Source organism: Buteo buteo, chromosome Z (assembly GCF_964188355.1).
Source record: "Buteo buteo chromosome Z, bButBut1.hap1.1, whole genome shotgun sequence".
Lineage (NCBI taxonomy): Eukaryota > Metazoa > Chordata > Aves > Accipitriformes > Accipitridae > Buteo > Buteo buteo.
Window position 1 is genome coordinate 80,630,090 of NC_134204.1, and position 15,658 is coordinate 80,645,747.

The following is a 15,658-nucleotide window of genomic DNA, read 5'->3' on the forward strand; positions in this document are numbered from 1 at the left end:
TGCCACACAAAGCCAGTACACAACAGCAGAACAGAATTGGTATCTTCCACTGGGTCGGAGAGCAGAGGACGTCAAAGTCTCCTCTTGTAAAGCAGCGATGTTTGTTTGTAATCATGTTCTCAATGTATACCCTTGAGAGAAAACAGTATTTCAGTGACATACAAATACACTTTTTTCATTTTTTAAATGAGACAAAAGCTTTGCCGAAATGTGACACTAGAGCGACTTTTCAAAGGGCTGAAATTGTCTGAAACAGAATTGTTGCCTTTTTCACATGCATGATCTACACTAGACAATTCCTACCTTCAGTCATGCCACTCTAATTAAAAACATATGTATTGTGATACTGTGCAAACATAGCTGGCAAAACTGGTGTGGTGCTGAAAACCATATGGTTCTGTTTTAAGGATTTTGGATATTCCTGCTTTTCCAAAGGGTCAGGTCCATTTTTAGGAAAACCTTTTCTCGTCCCTTTGGCCAGAAAACGCACTGCCAATTATAGAGAACCTTTCCTATGGCATGTGGTGGATGTCCTGGGAAAAGCAACTTCAATAACTTAAAATAACTGGGGTTATTTTTAACAGCTTGGTTGGATCTAGTTGAGCTCTTTATTTAGTAGACATGTATTAGCACCTTAAAGTGTCTTTCTTTGGAGTAATCCTAACTGTAGGAGGACTGTTCTGTGTCTGCTTACGCACTTGGTCATGGTGAATTTGTGCCCATGCTTAGCACCAAGTAGCACAAAGTGCTTAAATTCCATCAAATTCAGTGGGATGTAGGTGGTTGAATACCACCTCAAAACCGAATGTTTTTCCAGTTTGAGATCTCAATGACTGCATATACTCTATGTAAGTGGATATTGAACATCCACAGTCACAGGGAAATCTCAGTAAAATGTTTGGTAACTATTTCGTAAACCATTATATTTACTTCCAAGACGGTATGCTTCACTGCATTCTTCTAAGTCTGTCTTTAGGAATCTCAGGAATTAAAGACCCATCGAACTTGAAAACCAGTGATTGCCATTGCACTGGGGGCAAGCCAACTGCTAGCTTATAAGGATATTGTGCATAGTGGCTCTTTGCAGCTGTACAATAGCAGAGCTCTGACTCCAACAGCAGGAGAGCTAGTGATTAGTGTCCTTGCAAGCTCTTCAGAACAAAGACGGCATCCTCTAATTCCTAATTTGATACATATACTAAGTAAGAATAACTAGGCTTATAACTTCTGTCCTGATTCATTTGATTACTAATAAATTATTTCCCATATATGGAAATCTGACTTTATAGACATTTTCTTTGAAAGAAATGTGCTAATCAGAAAGGCCTTCCCATTAAAGAAAATTACCTTCGTCTGCTCCGTATAGGTTATTTCTCTGTTCAGCAGCTTCCACAACAAACTCCGATGGGGCACAAATGGTTGCTGAATTCCAGCTGAACTCCCTGTGCAGGGACAGATGGCATTAATATGAATAGCAATTGAATTAACACTCAGCTACTGCTACCTCCCCAGCACAAGCAATGAAACCAAGCCAGCATTTTAATTGGGAGATTTCACATAAATATTTAGGTTAGATAGAGATGAAAATAGGGCATTATTTATGGACGGTTGTTAACATCCCAACTGTTTCTGTAACTGCGTTCCTCACAAAATAGATCAAAGAACAGTAGTAAGAGCAAGCTATTTTTTAAGTATTAACAATATATTCTTCAGAAATCCTAAGGGAACTTGGTAACACTGTTTGCCAGGTGTTTGTGATGTTAGCTAGCAGGCTGAGTTTTGTTTGCATCTTCTATTTTTCCAGGCTCTGAGGTGGCAAATAGCTTAAACATCTGCATGAGCTAGCAAGGCACTTCAGTTCATGGTATCACCTACTTCAAGGTGAAGGTCTTTGTCTATTCAAGGGCTTTATGAAAAAGGCTGCCTTTAGTCAAAGATTTAAAACGAAGTACACGCCTCAGCCGTGAGCTGCTGAACTGGAGTGTGAGAGCTGCATTGCTGACAAAGAGATGAGAGCGGCTGCCACAGACGTGCAAAGCTCTGCATTAAAGACAGGCTGGGGGGCTTACAGCAGGAGCAAAAGATGTGACACAGCCACAAAGGAGCTCTCACCGAGTACGAAAGGAAAAGCTGGTTTCTGTTTTCTTTGCTAGTTCCTGCACAGGGGCAGATTTGTTGTGCTCATGTTTCTGTACTCATGTTACCTCAAGGGATCCTCAGTTGGATTTTTTTTTTTCTATCAATACCAGAAACATAATGTTGGGTTGATATAAAGCAGGTGTGGTAAAAACGGGGTGTTTCAAATACTTGGTAGTCCAGATGCATTGATCTGGAGTGGCTGTTTTGGTTTTAATTATGGTGGGCATGCATGGCTCTCATTAATCCAAACAAGTCACAACATTTTGGGGGAGAGATGTCTATGTTTTGTAAAGTTTCAAAAATCTGAGATTGGGGTTTAGGAAATTACTATGTAAAATTCAAGGATTATTAAATTTACAAAGGGAAAAACATTTTAAAGTCTTGGATTTTTAAAACCTGCACAGTACTGGCCTCTGTGTTCCTCTGTCAGTCTCGATAAATGTTCTGCTTCAGTGGGAGCAGAGCTGGGTGAAAGAAATTCATTATTCTTTTTTGCTTTCGGAACCACTGAGTGTTATTTCTTTCAGTACTTTACCACTATGTAGCTATAGTAATTCTAAATGGGAGGCTTCAGATATCCTTGTTTTACATTTCAGGTTTCTGGACCCTCTGTCTTACAAAGAGTCAAGAACTGATGTCATGAATTTAAAAGTAAAGGGGATGGGGGGAATGCCCACTGTGATCTCAGCTCATTCTGGATCCCGTTCCCTCGTCTGACCCATTTCCATCTGGGATGCGTGCAGGTGGATTTATCCTGCTCTTGTGTCTCTCAGGAGTTGTTCAGGCAGGCAAGGCAATCCAGCACAGAAGCTCCTCTTGACCTTTCTCTTTTGGCTGTTACTAAATGGGCCCTTGGGGGTGCATCGGCGGAGGTGCATCTCATTGCAGTTAAGCATCTGGCCAACCATTTGCTGATGTGAACTCTTTCTCCTTGAGAAGTGTTTGAAAGATGATGTTGCTATCACCCAACGCTACACGGCCCCCTCCTGCCACATTCCTCTTACATCCTCAAGGGCACCCTTGTGCGAGCAAATGTCATTCGTGTAACCCAGTGAAAGAGGATTGGCCACTGAAGCAATTATTTTCGTTGCCGTCACCTCCTTTTCCCGCTCTCATATTACGTGGACTCCTGTCAGCGCACCAGCTTGTAATTCCCTTTACACTCTGGGCTCTCTGCGGACAGCAGGACGTCTCTACCTTCAGCTTCAAGGTCAGTTTAACTACCTGTATTGCTTTCCTAGCCTCAAATGGTAGCATTTCACATACAAGCGTTATTAAAAATGAATTCAAAGCGCCACAGGATGTGGTGTAATTTGTTTATAATTTATTGATTTGCATAACTGCTTGGTGCAGGAAAAAATGTGTCAGGCCACTGTGCAGCTGCTTCAAATGCTGACCCTTAAGTAACAGTTTAAGTAAGGGAAAAATAAGTCCCTTTGCAGATGTGTAACAAGTTCAGAGGAAACATCTCTAATTCAATAAGTTTTTTGTGATTTTGATTGTAGCTCCCTGCGGTGCAGAGTTGAGGGTTTTATACTGTAAAATAGTGTTGGATTGATTCAGAAGGGCAAGCAGTCCCTGCACCTTGGTCGGGCTTTGGTAGGAGAATTTGGGCTTCTGAGTCTTACCAGGTCAGGTCTGACCAGCCAGACCTTCAGCTGCCAGGAATCAAAAATCGTGTTGTTACCGAGGGTAGTTACTAAGAGGTTGTTGCCTGGTCTATGAAGAGTCATAGACTTTTCCACATCTTCTCTATTCATATGAATCTATACATAGGTTCATAGTATGGATTTTTTTTTTGATCTATTCATACATTCATAGTTTGGATTATTTTTTTTCCCAGATTATTAGATTTTTATAACCATTCACTGACCTCTGGCATTACAAGGAGAAGGAAACTGAAATTTGGTTGATTTTTCATAGAGATATTCCACGCTGTGATTAAGGCACAGTTAGAACAGTGTCTGCACTGGCATTGTTTCTGCACTCCAGAGACTATCTTAAACCCAGACTAGTCAAAAAGGTTCGAATCTTGCTCAAGGTGAGCTATGAGAAACTGAAAAAACCCACCAATATTGCTTTATGAGATTTAATGTTTTAATTTATATCTTATCCTCTGAACCTCTAGAGTGATACGCCAAACCAAGAGCAATGTAAACTGTTTTCTGGGCATCTAAAAATGATCTCTCATGCATGTAGTCACTTGTGACATTTATTGCAGATGTTTCTAAGGTGCCAGCAACTTCCATAGATGGGCAGAGAAAACTTTCCACTGGCATCTGTAGGCTTTAGGTCAAGCTAAGGATGACTCAAAGGAATTACTTCTCAAATATAAAAGACCAGCCTCCTTCTTCCTCCATCACTGCAGTGATACCGTTAGCTAAATGCGTTAACAGTTTAAGCCATGCATATACATCATCTGTGATCATGAGCCTGTGTGAACTTTAGCTATGACTCTGCCATTCCTCTAAAATGTCACTCAGGATCACATGGTGTGGCAATTAATACCACCCATGACATGGTTCAAATATTTAATCTAGTTCTATTTCTAGAAATGTCATTGTAACCCTTGTACCTTCCTTCCCTCCTTGGCTAAAAAGCACATGTGCTGCCTAGTGTGAAATATAGGATAACCAATACCTCTGTTCAAATACATTAAGAGAAAAACAGAGCTGACATCTTCTTCTTTAGAAGAAGTTCAAGAAAGTAAAGAAGTAACAGCAAAAGCATGATTTTTAAAATATTAAAACTATCAGTACAGTTTGCAAGTTCCTTAAAGGATAAAGAGGTGGTTTGTGCATTTCTGATGATTCATTTGCCTCTGAAGTTCCCAGATTGGGATGCAACAGCTTCACCTAGGTGCAGATCACAGGACATCCATGTGCAATGGCACTCGGCTGAGACAGTCCGAGCACGGTGGTAGCTGTGAATCAAATGCCCTGGAGATCCTCTGCAGCCTCTGGCCAGTGCAGCAAGGGGAGTTTTGCTCTGTCAGAGTTTTCTTAAGTGGTTGATTTAAAAGGACTTCTTTAGTGTTGGTGAGGAACTTGCTGTACAAAAGCCATGTTTCTTCTGGAGAGCACCTTCACCTTTAACAGAGGCTTTAATCTAGGTGTATCGTGAATAAGAGGGAAAACTGGTCTAAGGTCCTGAAATAAGCATTCTCCAATTTTTTTCATCCTGGGGTTCAAACTGTGGTTACAAACAGCCCTTCCACCTTAAATGATACTTGCAATCCTTTGGGCTGTTTCTCAGCCAGCACCAGATGTGCAGTAGTCACTTCTGCTAAATCTTGCTGCTTGCTTTTCTCTCCGCCTTCTGTGCATGCTAGGTGATACATACATTAAAATACGGTTTTAAAATCAAAACACACTCCTGACAGGCCGTTAATGCCCTGAAGGCTGGTTACAGGTAGCTGAGTGTGTCTTGGGGGATACCAGAGAGGTAAAGGCTATGACCTCTAGAATCATGACCTTTCAGACAGGTTTTGCTGATTCACTGGCTCTAAGTCATCACGGTGTATGGGAATATTGCTTTGGAAAAGGCAATGCCAATTTGACTCTGAATTTGTTTACCCTTTATGGTGCCGATGTGGTGAAAGAAAAGGAATGATTTTGCTCTGCTATGAAGAAACCTTGTTCTTGCAGATACTTAACACTACATGCTGTACAGCTTAGTGGCTGTTACTTTAAGTCAGTGTTGCATTTACTTCCCTCACAATTAACCACTGCAGACATTGCTCCACAAGATGACTTGCAAGGAATTAATCAAAACTGTTCCTCATGCATGGAAGATACACAGCAACTGTTTTTGAGCCAATGGTTCTGTGTTTCTTCTCTCTTGTACAACAGCATTTTTGCTTTCTCCAAGCAATAACACAAACACAAGTGACCTTGGAAATAAAAATTTAAAGGACTTGTTGCCAGTGACAAATTCCACTCTCAGAGCCCCTGAGCTGTGCTCCATGCCCTGCCCTTGGGACAAAGGCACGCATCCTGGAGGGGTACAAAAGACATCTTAACTAGTTATCATGAAGCAAAGCCAGTATCCAAAGTATGAGCAGAATGACATAATAAGGGGAAAATGTGCAAGGCAAGATGTCCAAGCATTTTGTAAAGCTGTCGGATTCAAATACCAGGAGCCATCAAAGTGTTTTGCTGCACACTTGACTAAGAAGAAAAAGCAAAAAACCCTTCCCTGCCACTTTACCTATAGAAAATCCACTTGATGCTGGATGCTGTCTGAGATGTATATCTTACCTTCCACCTCCAGCAGTTAAAGGATGTCCAGTTGTGGGCACTGCTGACGACCGTGCTATCTGCAAAGGAAAGGAAGAAGACAGATGTGTTGTAAGAGCTGGGTGACAGTAGAGCGTATCAGCCCTGAATGTGGCAAGGAAAAGCAGGAGATAAGTGACTTGAATAGGACCATTGCATGAGAGCCAGCAACCTGGACACTTACATCAGAGAGCTGGTGAGCCAAACCCAAGTGATGCCACATGCAGCAGAAGCAGGTGCACCCTCCCAGTTACAGCACAGGCTGGCACCGCACTGCTCATGAGGCTCATTTTTTGTATTTCTGCCGTCTGCTAAGGGATTTGAGAAGCTCAGGGTATCTCCCTGGTATTTCCTGCCTGCTCTTCTTTCCATCAGCCTGCAACAAGGTCAGTGCTGTCCTAACCTGTGGACTCGAGCTAGCACTCCAGTGTATACTTCCCCACTGCAAAATACTAGTTCTCATTAATTCACTTTGAACTGCTGTCTCCTGATGTGGCAGCTTCTGCTGCTCTGCATACAGAATATATATGGTGCTCCAGCTTTGTCAAAGCCTTACACTGAATAGTTCAGTTTAGAATGCAACTCTGAATATTTTGTACACAATGTGCTGAAATCCCTACATCATCAAATTAGTGAGGAAGAAGCTGTGTCTTAATGTGCCTATCCGTTACATTTTGGAAAGACAGTCTTTTTACTATCAGAGTATTATCTGAGTGGCACATGGTTGAGGTGTCATGTCATGAATCCTAAGAACCTCGTCAAAATCTATAAAGTAAAATTACTAAGCTTTATATGTCAAAAAGAGTGTTTTGTCCAATACCATAGAAATTAGACCTCATTTGGACAACTGAAGAAGAGACGTTCACAGAACTAAAAGTCAGTGCAGGTATAGATGCAGCTAATTCTGTTCTACGTGTTACCAAAATGAAGTCCACATTCGCATGTAGCTTGTGGTGCATTGAAAGAACTTGAAGCTCCTGCAAGATTGGTGCAGTTATAAAACTTTTAGCAGAGAAACAATTTTTAATTAGAAAACCATACATGATAATTGGGAACCATTTAAGAATATTTTGTCAGTACATTCAGAATCCCACAACAGACGAGAAAACTTCTCTGCTTATTAGGAAGCATTCCAGTTTAAAGGGGAAGTGATAATAATAGCAAAAAAGCTGATGGAACTGATAGAGACTGAAGGTAACCAGGTTCCTGCTATTGCAGACAACCCCATCACATAATCTTACTTGGAAGTGTATCTATGTCCATAGCAGAAAGAGTTCCCCGACTGCTCTGATCAGGATGCTCCCCAGGCCATGCTGAGCACTGCAGCCATCACGCCTTACCCATGGTTCAGGGAATCGTGTGACTCCCAAAAGGGGCCAGCACTTGGCAGGCAGTGACCGTGGCGTGCACTCCTAGCGAACTGCTGCGGTCCCAAGGGGCTAATACGATTTCCATACGCAAAAGCTGTTTAGTCAACACAGAGAAGCTCTGCTGCTTCCATTTGGAGACCTGGTACAATCATTACTGGACTGACAGGACCATTCCGGTATGAGGAGGATGTTGGGGATGAAACAAAATGGAAAGTGTTCAGGGAAGAGCTAAGGAGTGATTAACAAATTCAAAAATATGATAAAAAACTGATGGGGAGACTTAAAAAGTGCTAGTCATTAAGTAGCTACATGTGGAACAAATAGTGAGTAGAAATTTCTACAACAGGACTAATAACAAAGGCCAGTGATTCAAACTGAAGACAAACAAATGCAGGCCAAAAATAAGATAAGAGTTTTATTTAATTTTCTAACTCAGGTTGATTAACCCTTGGAACTCCTTTATCTTCATCCAGACCATACTCTCTCTAGACAGTTTTAAATGGAAGATGGATGCTTTCCTAATGCAGGTGTTTTCCTTCCAGCACACCCTATCAGCACAGACAAGTGCTTGATTCCTTTTCAAAGGTTAAAACTGATAATCACTAAAGTTCTTCTGATGTTGAGAAATTAATCTTTCCTCTTCCCAGCTGCACTATGGTAGCACTATAGGCATCTACAAGAAAATGGATTTTCTATCATCATGAGCACAAGGGAAGACCTTTAGAACATCTACAGAAGAAAAATGCACACTTTTATTTTTTAGCCTGTGCAGTGGTTAAATTTCCCTGATGAAAGTGAAATCCTTACAGTGGAGGCCTAATGATAGTCTGCAGTGAAACCTGAATCACAGCATGGTATTTCTGGTAAAGTGTTCTTAGAAGAACCTTACACCTTTAATGACACCTTTGGCTGTAATAATTATGTTTCTCTGAATCCACAGAGGTGGTAATGGTGCAAACTTATTGCTAGGGCAGGTTGACATTTTCTGTGGGGAAAAAACCAGCTGAATCTGCTAATGATCTGAGGTCAGATTTGACAAATAGCTTTGATGAGAATTTTTGTTTAGGTTGAAACCATTCTGTTCAGACTCTTTTAAAATAGATCTTTTTGAGATATTTGTTTTGAAGCAATGCATTACTCAGAAATCTTCCTATTTGGGGGGGGCGGGGGAAGGGAGGGAGGAAAGAAAAATAAAGCAAAACAGTCTTGTTCCCTGTCAGAAAAGTTGTCTTTTTCATTATGCACCCTCATTATGTAAAAACTTTGTTTGCTGAACTTGTACATCAGGTTTTTGTGCAACTCTGTGTGCTATTTTGATTGTAAGTGGACTACCTGTGCAAGGCATAACATGGTTTCAGTTTGTGCTGCAGTATTATATGCATTTATATTCAGAACTATAGCCCACCCTTGTGGCAAGAGGTGTTTATTAAGTTAGGAGTTACACCATTTTGACAAAAAAATTACAGTCCCCTTTCCATAGCAGTCCAGATGATGTTTTTCTTCTCATAAGAAATTCTAACTTTCGTGTTCCCCTAGACCCTTTGCATTTGACAGTCACAAATGACGGTCCCCGCGATGGCAATGCCACGCCGCAGTCAGAAGGTCCAGCCTAAGGAGCAGAAGATCAGGCCAGCTGTCATCTCCCGGTTCCTGCAGGCAGCAGCCGCATGATGCTATGATTGATGCTTGTCAGGTCACCTTCTCAGCAAAGTCACCTTTTCTGCAGGAGTGACTGGGTTTAAAAAGCTGAGGCACTTACCGGTAAAGACAGAAACTGAACTTCTGCTCACAGAACTGCAAAGTTTGGTGAAGAAAATCTTAGAATGAGGAGTGCTGGGCTTCAATTGTAAGAAGAGATGTGTTGTTAAACATTAGTTTTTAAAAAAAAGAAAACAAAGCCTGCCTTAATCTGATCTTTTTTTTTTCTTTTTTTTTTTTTTTTTTGGTAGTTAACCTGCACAGGCTGTGGCATCACCAGTGTTGGAGGCTTTTAAGAGCTGTTACAGAAGCATCTGTCAGGTAAAGTAGAGCCTGCCTCAGGGTAAGGGAAACCTTTTCTATAATCCAACAATGCAAGAGTGTCCTGGGGGACAAGGCATGCAGCCACAATGGAAGATAACATTGCCAACAAGAAAAATACTTGCGTTATGGGACTTTATTAAAACTCCAAAAGGAAAACAATTTTATGAGCATAAAATCTGCCTTTGATCAGGTGTCCAAAAGTCAGTCCTGCTGTCCCAAAGGTACAGACCTGTTCAATGTATCAGATCCTGAAATGGTGAGAAAACTGCTGACGCTGCCTGAACAAGGGAAGAGGGGACAATGAAACTGCCCATGCTGGGAGAGAGGGTCTGCTTTAGGGATTAAAGCTTGGCATTGCACATCCAAAGACAGGCATAAATAAGAGTGAGGAGGAGTTACTCATACTGATTCAGCAGAATAACGTCCCTGTATTTCCCAGATCAGCCGTCGCACAAAGCCTTCACCGTTTGAGTTACCGAGGAAGTCTCTGCCTTTTCAAACTGGTTTGTTTCCCCCAAGGTTCATCCATTTCTTTTTCCAGGTAGTTTATTTCTCTTTCTATTCAGAGGCTTTGATTTCTGTTACAACCCTATGCCTCAGGCACACAGTGTAGTTCAGCCTGAAAGTCAAGGATGTCAAGCTACCTGCAGCCACCCAGGGTATTGTCCGCACACCACATTCTGCAGAAGGTTTGCTCTGCTCAGCTGCTCTCAGGATCGGGCACTCTCTTATCCAATAGCTGTTGCAAGGGCAAAGCAAAGGATGCAAGAAGCACTGAATCAGCAGCTAAACAACCTTTAGCTTTTAACAGCTTCAGCGAGCATGGTTTGTCTCCCAAAGAAATCAGAGACCAGCTTCTGTCATCCTTCAACCTCGCAGAGCTCCCATGTACTTCTCAGCTCCTCCAGAGCAAATTAATGTCAAATGCCTAGCGAAGAGCACACCGTGCTTAACTTCCAGTCCCAGACCACAACATTGTGCTGATCCAGAGAGTATCTTTCTGGTTGGGACATTGCTTCTATCCGTTGTGCATCCTTGATCATTAGAAAAGGCTTGAAGGTAAAAAAAATATGCAGCCACTCAATCGATAGCTGCTGTTACGAAGGATGGGACTTTCTCATCACTTGCACTAGTACCAGGAATGGAGGTTATGTGAAAACAGCAAACACCACAGTGCAGCCTTGCCAGCAGATATGGGACATGACTAAATGTAATGACCTGTCTGAGCCTGTTAGCTTTACCTGTTAGGCTGTGGTACACGCTGCAGTCAATAGGTGCACTGCTCTGGTTATTGCTGAAGCTTAATTATACTGTTGTGCCTCATGCTTCTTTCTAAATACATACTGCACATGATTCCTCTAATTTAATCAGATGTATCGACCAGATTTGTCCCTTAAAATGACACAGGATTTAGAAGTTCCCAAAGAATCCAGGCTGGTGGAGATGCTGATAAGTGCCTGGGGTCACTGAAGTCATAATGTCATTGTCTGCAAGGGGATTTTGATAAGGCTTCTAGTTTTCAGGACGGGATTTTGACTGCCAGCCAATTCCTTGCAGTAAAGATGGCATCTGTGAAACAGAACTATAAATACATATAGTTGCTGTGACAATACATGTATTGTTCCTCAGACACTTAGGTACAACAATAATAGTTCTGTGCAGATTAGTCATAAGCCAATATTTCCAGAGTGTAGGATGGGGATGCTATTCTGTGAAAAGGCATAAGAACCATCTGCTAAATGCACAGAAAAGAAAGCAACACAAAGACCTCCATAACAAACCTCATATTTGATTTTGATTTACAGTCAAACATTCTCCTACTGCATTTTGAGAGGCAGAAATCCTGTTGCAGTCAAGACAGCCTGTCCTGTACCTCTCACCTAAATGAATTCATAGATGGAGGGGAGCCACTCCCAGAGATAAGATAAGGCTACAGTCGATGATCTGCCTCCTGTCCCAGCCTGGTGTCAGCATGTATTTCATTATACTCTAGTGCTGTGCAACTAATTCTTGAGGACTCAGAATAGCTGAGGAAATCACAATGTATTCTTAATGGGTAAAAAAAAAAAATGCCCTCCCTGTGTGGTCTCTCCCCATTTCTGTTTTACAGAAATTCTTTCAGTGAAAAAATACTGAAATTTCTGTCAGTTAGTCAGTACCTCTCTCTGGAAGGAAAGTTAGATAAATATATATTGCATCTGAAAGGCATGGAGGAGACAGAATAACAAAATTCAGGTATAAAATTGTTTTGATAAGATACATGACATGAAAGAAATTACTCAAACTTGAAACACTTTTGTGTTTCTATCCTGGTTTTGGCTGGGATAGAGTTAATTTTCTTCCTAGTAGCTGGTATAGTGCTGTGTTTCAGATTTAGGATGAGAATAATGTTGCCAACACACTGATGTTTTAGTTGTTGCTGAGCAGTGCTCACTCCAAGTCAAAGACTTTTCAGCTTCTCACACTGCACCAGCAGCAAGAAGGCTGGAGGGGCACAAGGAGTTGGGAGAGGACACAGCCAGGAACTGACCCAAAATGGCCAAAGGGGTATTCCATACCGTGGGATGTCATGCCCAGTATATGAACTGAGGGACAGCTGGCTGGGGGCCACTGCCTGGGAACTGGCTGGGTATCAGTCAGCAGGTGGTGAGCAATTGCATTGTGCATCACTTGTTTTGTATATTCTAATTCTTTTACCTTTATTATTATTATTACTACCCCTTCCTTTTCTGTCTTATTAAACTGTCTTTATCTCAACCTACGAATTTTACTTTTTTCTTCCAATTCTCTCCCCCATCCCCCTGGGTGGGGGGACTGAACAAGCAGATGTGTGGTGGTCAGCTGCCTGCCGGGTTAAACCATGACAGTTTCTCATCTCACATATGTGACTAAAGTACAAAGAAGATACTGCTTTTCAGCAGAAAACCATGCAAGCAGATGAGAAGATCTTTCATGAAGTGAGAATATATAGATGCAATATTGCATGTGTCTTTAGACAGGAGGGGAAAAGGCAAAGAAGTACAAGGTTTGGGGCTAACTAACCCAGATCTACATGAAAATTATTGGAAATTAGTACACTTTGTTCACTGAAAATAAAACCAAATGCTTTGAGGGGTTTAGTTTAACCTCCGAAAGAATGGTGAAAATGTTACATAAACAATTACATTTTTTAAACTTTGAAAAAACAATTGAACAGTATATCCTGGGGGAAAGGCCATGTTTTCTTGTAAATCTTCTGTGCCCATTTCCCAAAGAAGATTTACCAGAGTCCAGTTTTAAGAACAAGCTTCTGTCAATGACAGAATTGTGTCCTTTATTTAATTAGGAGTTATATCTTCCTGAGGTACTCACAGTCACCGGCAATACCAGTCAAATTCTGATTCTTGGCAGAAAAATGTGCACTGTCTTCTTCAGACTTTCACAGAACTTGCCATTTTCTCTGCTAGACTTAGAGGTCCCCTGTACTCCAGACATAATCCCAGTAGAATTAAATAGAAAAAAATACATGTATAGAAATAATACATGTAAATACTAACCATTTTTCCGAACATACTACGCAAATGCAAATCAATAATAAAAATACATTTCTTCTCTTACGGGGCTACCACTTAAAGTGAGGGTTTACTTGTCATTTGCACTGCATGAGGACTTACGGGTTGACGTTGGGCTGTCTTCTCTTCCAGACACCGTATCCTTGGAGAGGAATGGCTAGCACTTTCTGTCGTCTCCTGGCTGGCCGTGCAACCACTGCACTCTTTGCGGCCGCAGGCACCGGGGTGCTAACCACAGGGTACCTCCTCAACCAGCAAAACGTGAAGGCTGCTGTTCAGGAAAAACGGAAACTCTTCCCTCCGAGGTGAGGACGTGGGTCAGGCAGCCAGCTGAGCACAGCGCCTGGTTAGCTGGGCTACGAGCGACGTCCAGCTCTTCGGAGGAAGAAGATCCCTAAAGCTGCAGAGTCCTCATTGTGGCCACGCCATCGGTGTGTCTGTCCGTGGGCTGTGTGACCTGAAAAACAGCACCCTTTATTAATAACCCCAGTTTTAGGGAGCACCAATAGTGGCCTTCAAGACCAGAAAGCAGGGATGTGCGGTAGTACCAGCGCTCAAACAAACCCTATTGCCGAATAATGACAAGCCTAAGAAATGTTTCAAATTTTAGGCGGAGCATTCTATTAGTCCTTATTTTATCTCATCAGCTATTAAGCACTTTGCAGCTCAACCTATTGGACTGGCTTGTACAGACTCTACTGTCAGGAAATGTGAAAAAATTTTCATTATGCAAGTAGCAAAGAAATCTCCCATATAACTGCTGTACTTTGAAATAATTCCTAATTCTGTTACAAACTGGCTGGCTGATGATTAGAAACTAATTACAGACCTTCTTCCCTGTAGGTTGACTTTGCTGGCCATACTTGTGAAAAACAATATGGATCAGGCTCTGACAGACCTTTTTTTTTCTTTTTCTTTTTTTTTTTTTTGTAATAGTGAATACTATCCTAGTTAAAACATATTTTTACAGAAATAATGGAGTTGTGCATAAGGCAAATCATTACCAGTACAAGGTAGGTGTGGTCTGACTCAGTTGCAAAAAATGCCTTGTTAAGGGTTACATCTTTATTTTCCCTGGCTTAGTGCAACATGCAGCTTTCTGTAAATAATAATACCATTAAAGCAAACCCAGGTATTATAGAAGAATGAGCTTCCCAGCTGACATAGATCAGACAGTCCCACTGATGGTCCACAAAGCTGTGAGGGCACCCAGGCCCTGAATTACAGAGAACTTCTTCAGCTAAACTTAATTTCCTTCCTACTTGAACAAAACAACGTTAGAGCACTTTTATTTCTGAGTGTCTCAGCAGGGATTTAATGGGGCTTAGTACACTTTCAGAGCTCACTAGGATTCATTTTCCTGATAGCCCTGAGTAGCAGAAAGATGGAACTGCCTGCCGGTGTGGTGGTCCACCGGTGTGCAACGTGGAGTACCTTCAGTGACCTGAATCCTCGTCCGTTCCTAAAATTCAATGCAACTTATAAACCAAGAACTAATTATACTTTTAAACCACGCTGTGTACTCTGTTTCTCATGATCGCTTTAATAGCTTCATAAACTAACAAGGATTATTCTTCAGAGGTGCCACATTAATTTCTTGGGGTTCTTCTTCTCTTCAGCGCAGACTATCCTGATCTCCGCAAACATAACAACTGCATGGCTGAGTGCCTTACGCCGGCCATTTACGCTCGTCTACGGGACAAGATGACTCCCAATGGCTACACTCTGGATCAGTGCATCCAAACCGGGGTTGACAATCCTGGCCACCCTTTCATTAAAACTGTGGGCATGGTCGCAGGTGATGAAGAATCCTATGAGGTAAGACGTTTCCACAGTCCTGTCATATTTCGTTCCATTTTCACGGTATAGCTCACAAGAGCTCGCTAGATGAAGACAGATTCCCAGTAGGGTATGTGCTCCTAAGATAAACTGTATCCCAGAGAGTACACTAAGGGAAGGCCATGTGCATAAAGACGGTGTTTTCCCTGCTCCTCCACATTAGGAAATACATGAACATGAGGCCTTACCACACGTGCCCTCTCCGCTGCAATTGAAGTAAATAAAATGTACCTGCTTGGGAACAGCTGCCTCCAGCAGCTGCCCTCCTTCCTAAGACTAAACCTAGTTTATGGCAAACCAATGCAACCCTGAGACACACAAAATAAAGGTAATGTGGAAATTACATCGTGGAACAGCAGAGGCAGAAGTGAAACAAAAATGTCTTCTGGGAAGTGCCAGACATCATTAAGCCACAGCTGTTGGATCATGATGAAAACAGAAGACAGACAGCATTAGGGTG

The 15,658-nt window shown here is 41.8% G+C and overlaps 1 protein-coding gene and 1 long non-coding RNA gene across 4 annotated transcripts in view; one reads left to right on the forward strand and one right to left on the reverse strand.

Moving 5' to 3' along the window:
- Positions 1-6,610, reverse strand: LOC142027234 (uncharacterized). Its single transcript, XR_012649059.1, has 3 exons — positions 6,399-6,610; positions 1,348-1,442; positions 1-131 (listed from the first exon to the last, which is right to left on the reverse strand). It is a non-coding gene; the product is annotated as an uncharacterized LOC142027234 (long non-coding RNA).
- Positions 3,214-15,658, forward strand: part of CKMT2 (creatine kinase, mitochondrial 2) — a 26,452-nt gene continuing 14,007 nt past the window's right edge. Inside the window, exons 1-4 of one of the 3 annotated variants that reach the window (XM_075020981.1) lie at positions 3,214-3,349; positions 9,736-9,805; positions 13,492-13,664; positions 14,979-15,177. In XM_075020981.1, coding sequence (XP_074877082.1) covers positions 13,513-13,664; positions 14,979-15,177 — 351 coding nt within the window. In that variant the 5' untranslated portion in view covers positions 3,214-3,349; positions 9,736-9,805; positions 13,492-13,512. Of the gene's footprint in view, positions 3,350-9,478; positions 9,633-9,735; positions 9,806-13,491; positions 13,665-14,978; positions 15,178-15,658 lie in introns of those variants that run through there. The other 2 variants (XM_075020978.1, XM_075020980.1) reach the window with 2 other exon arrangements.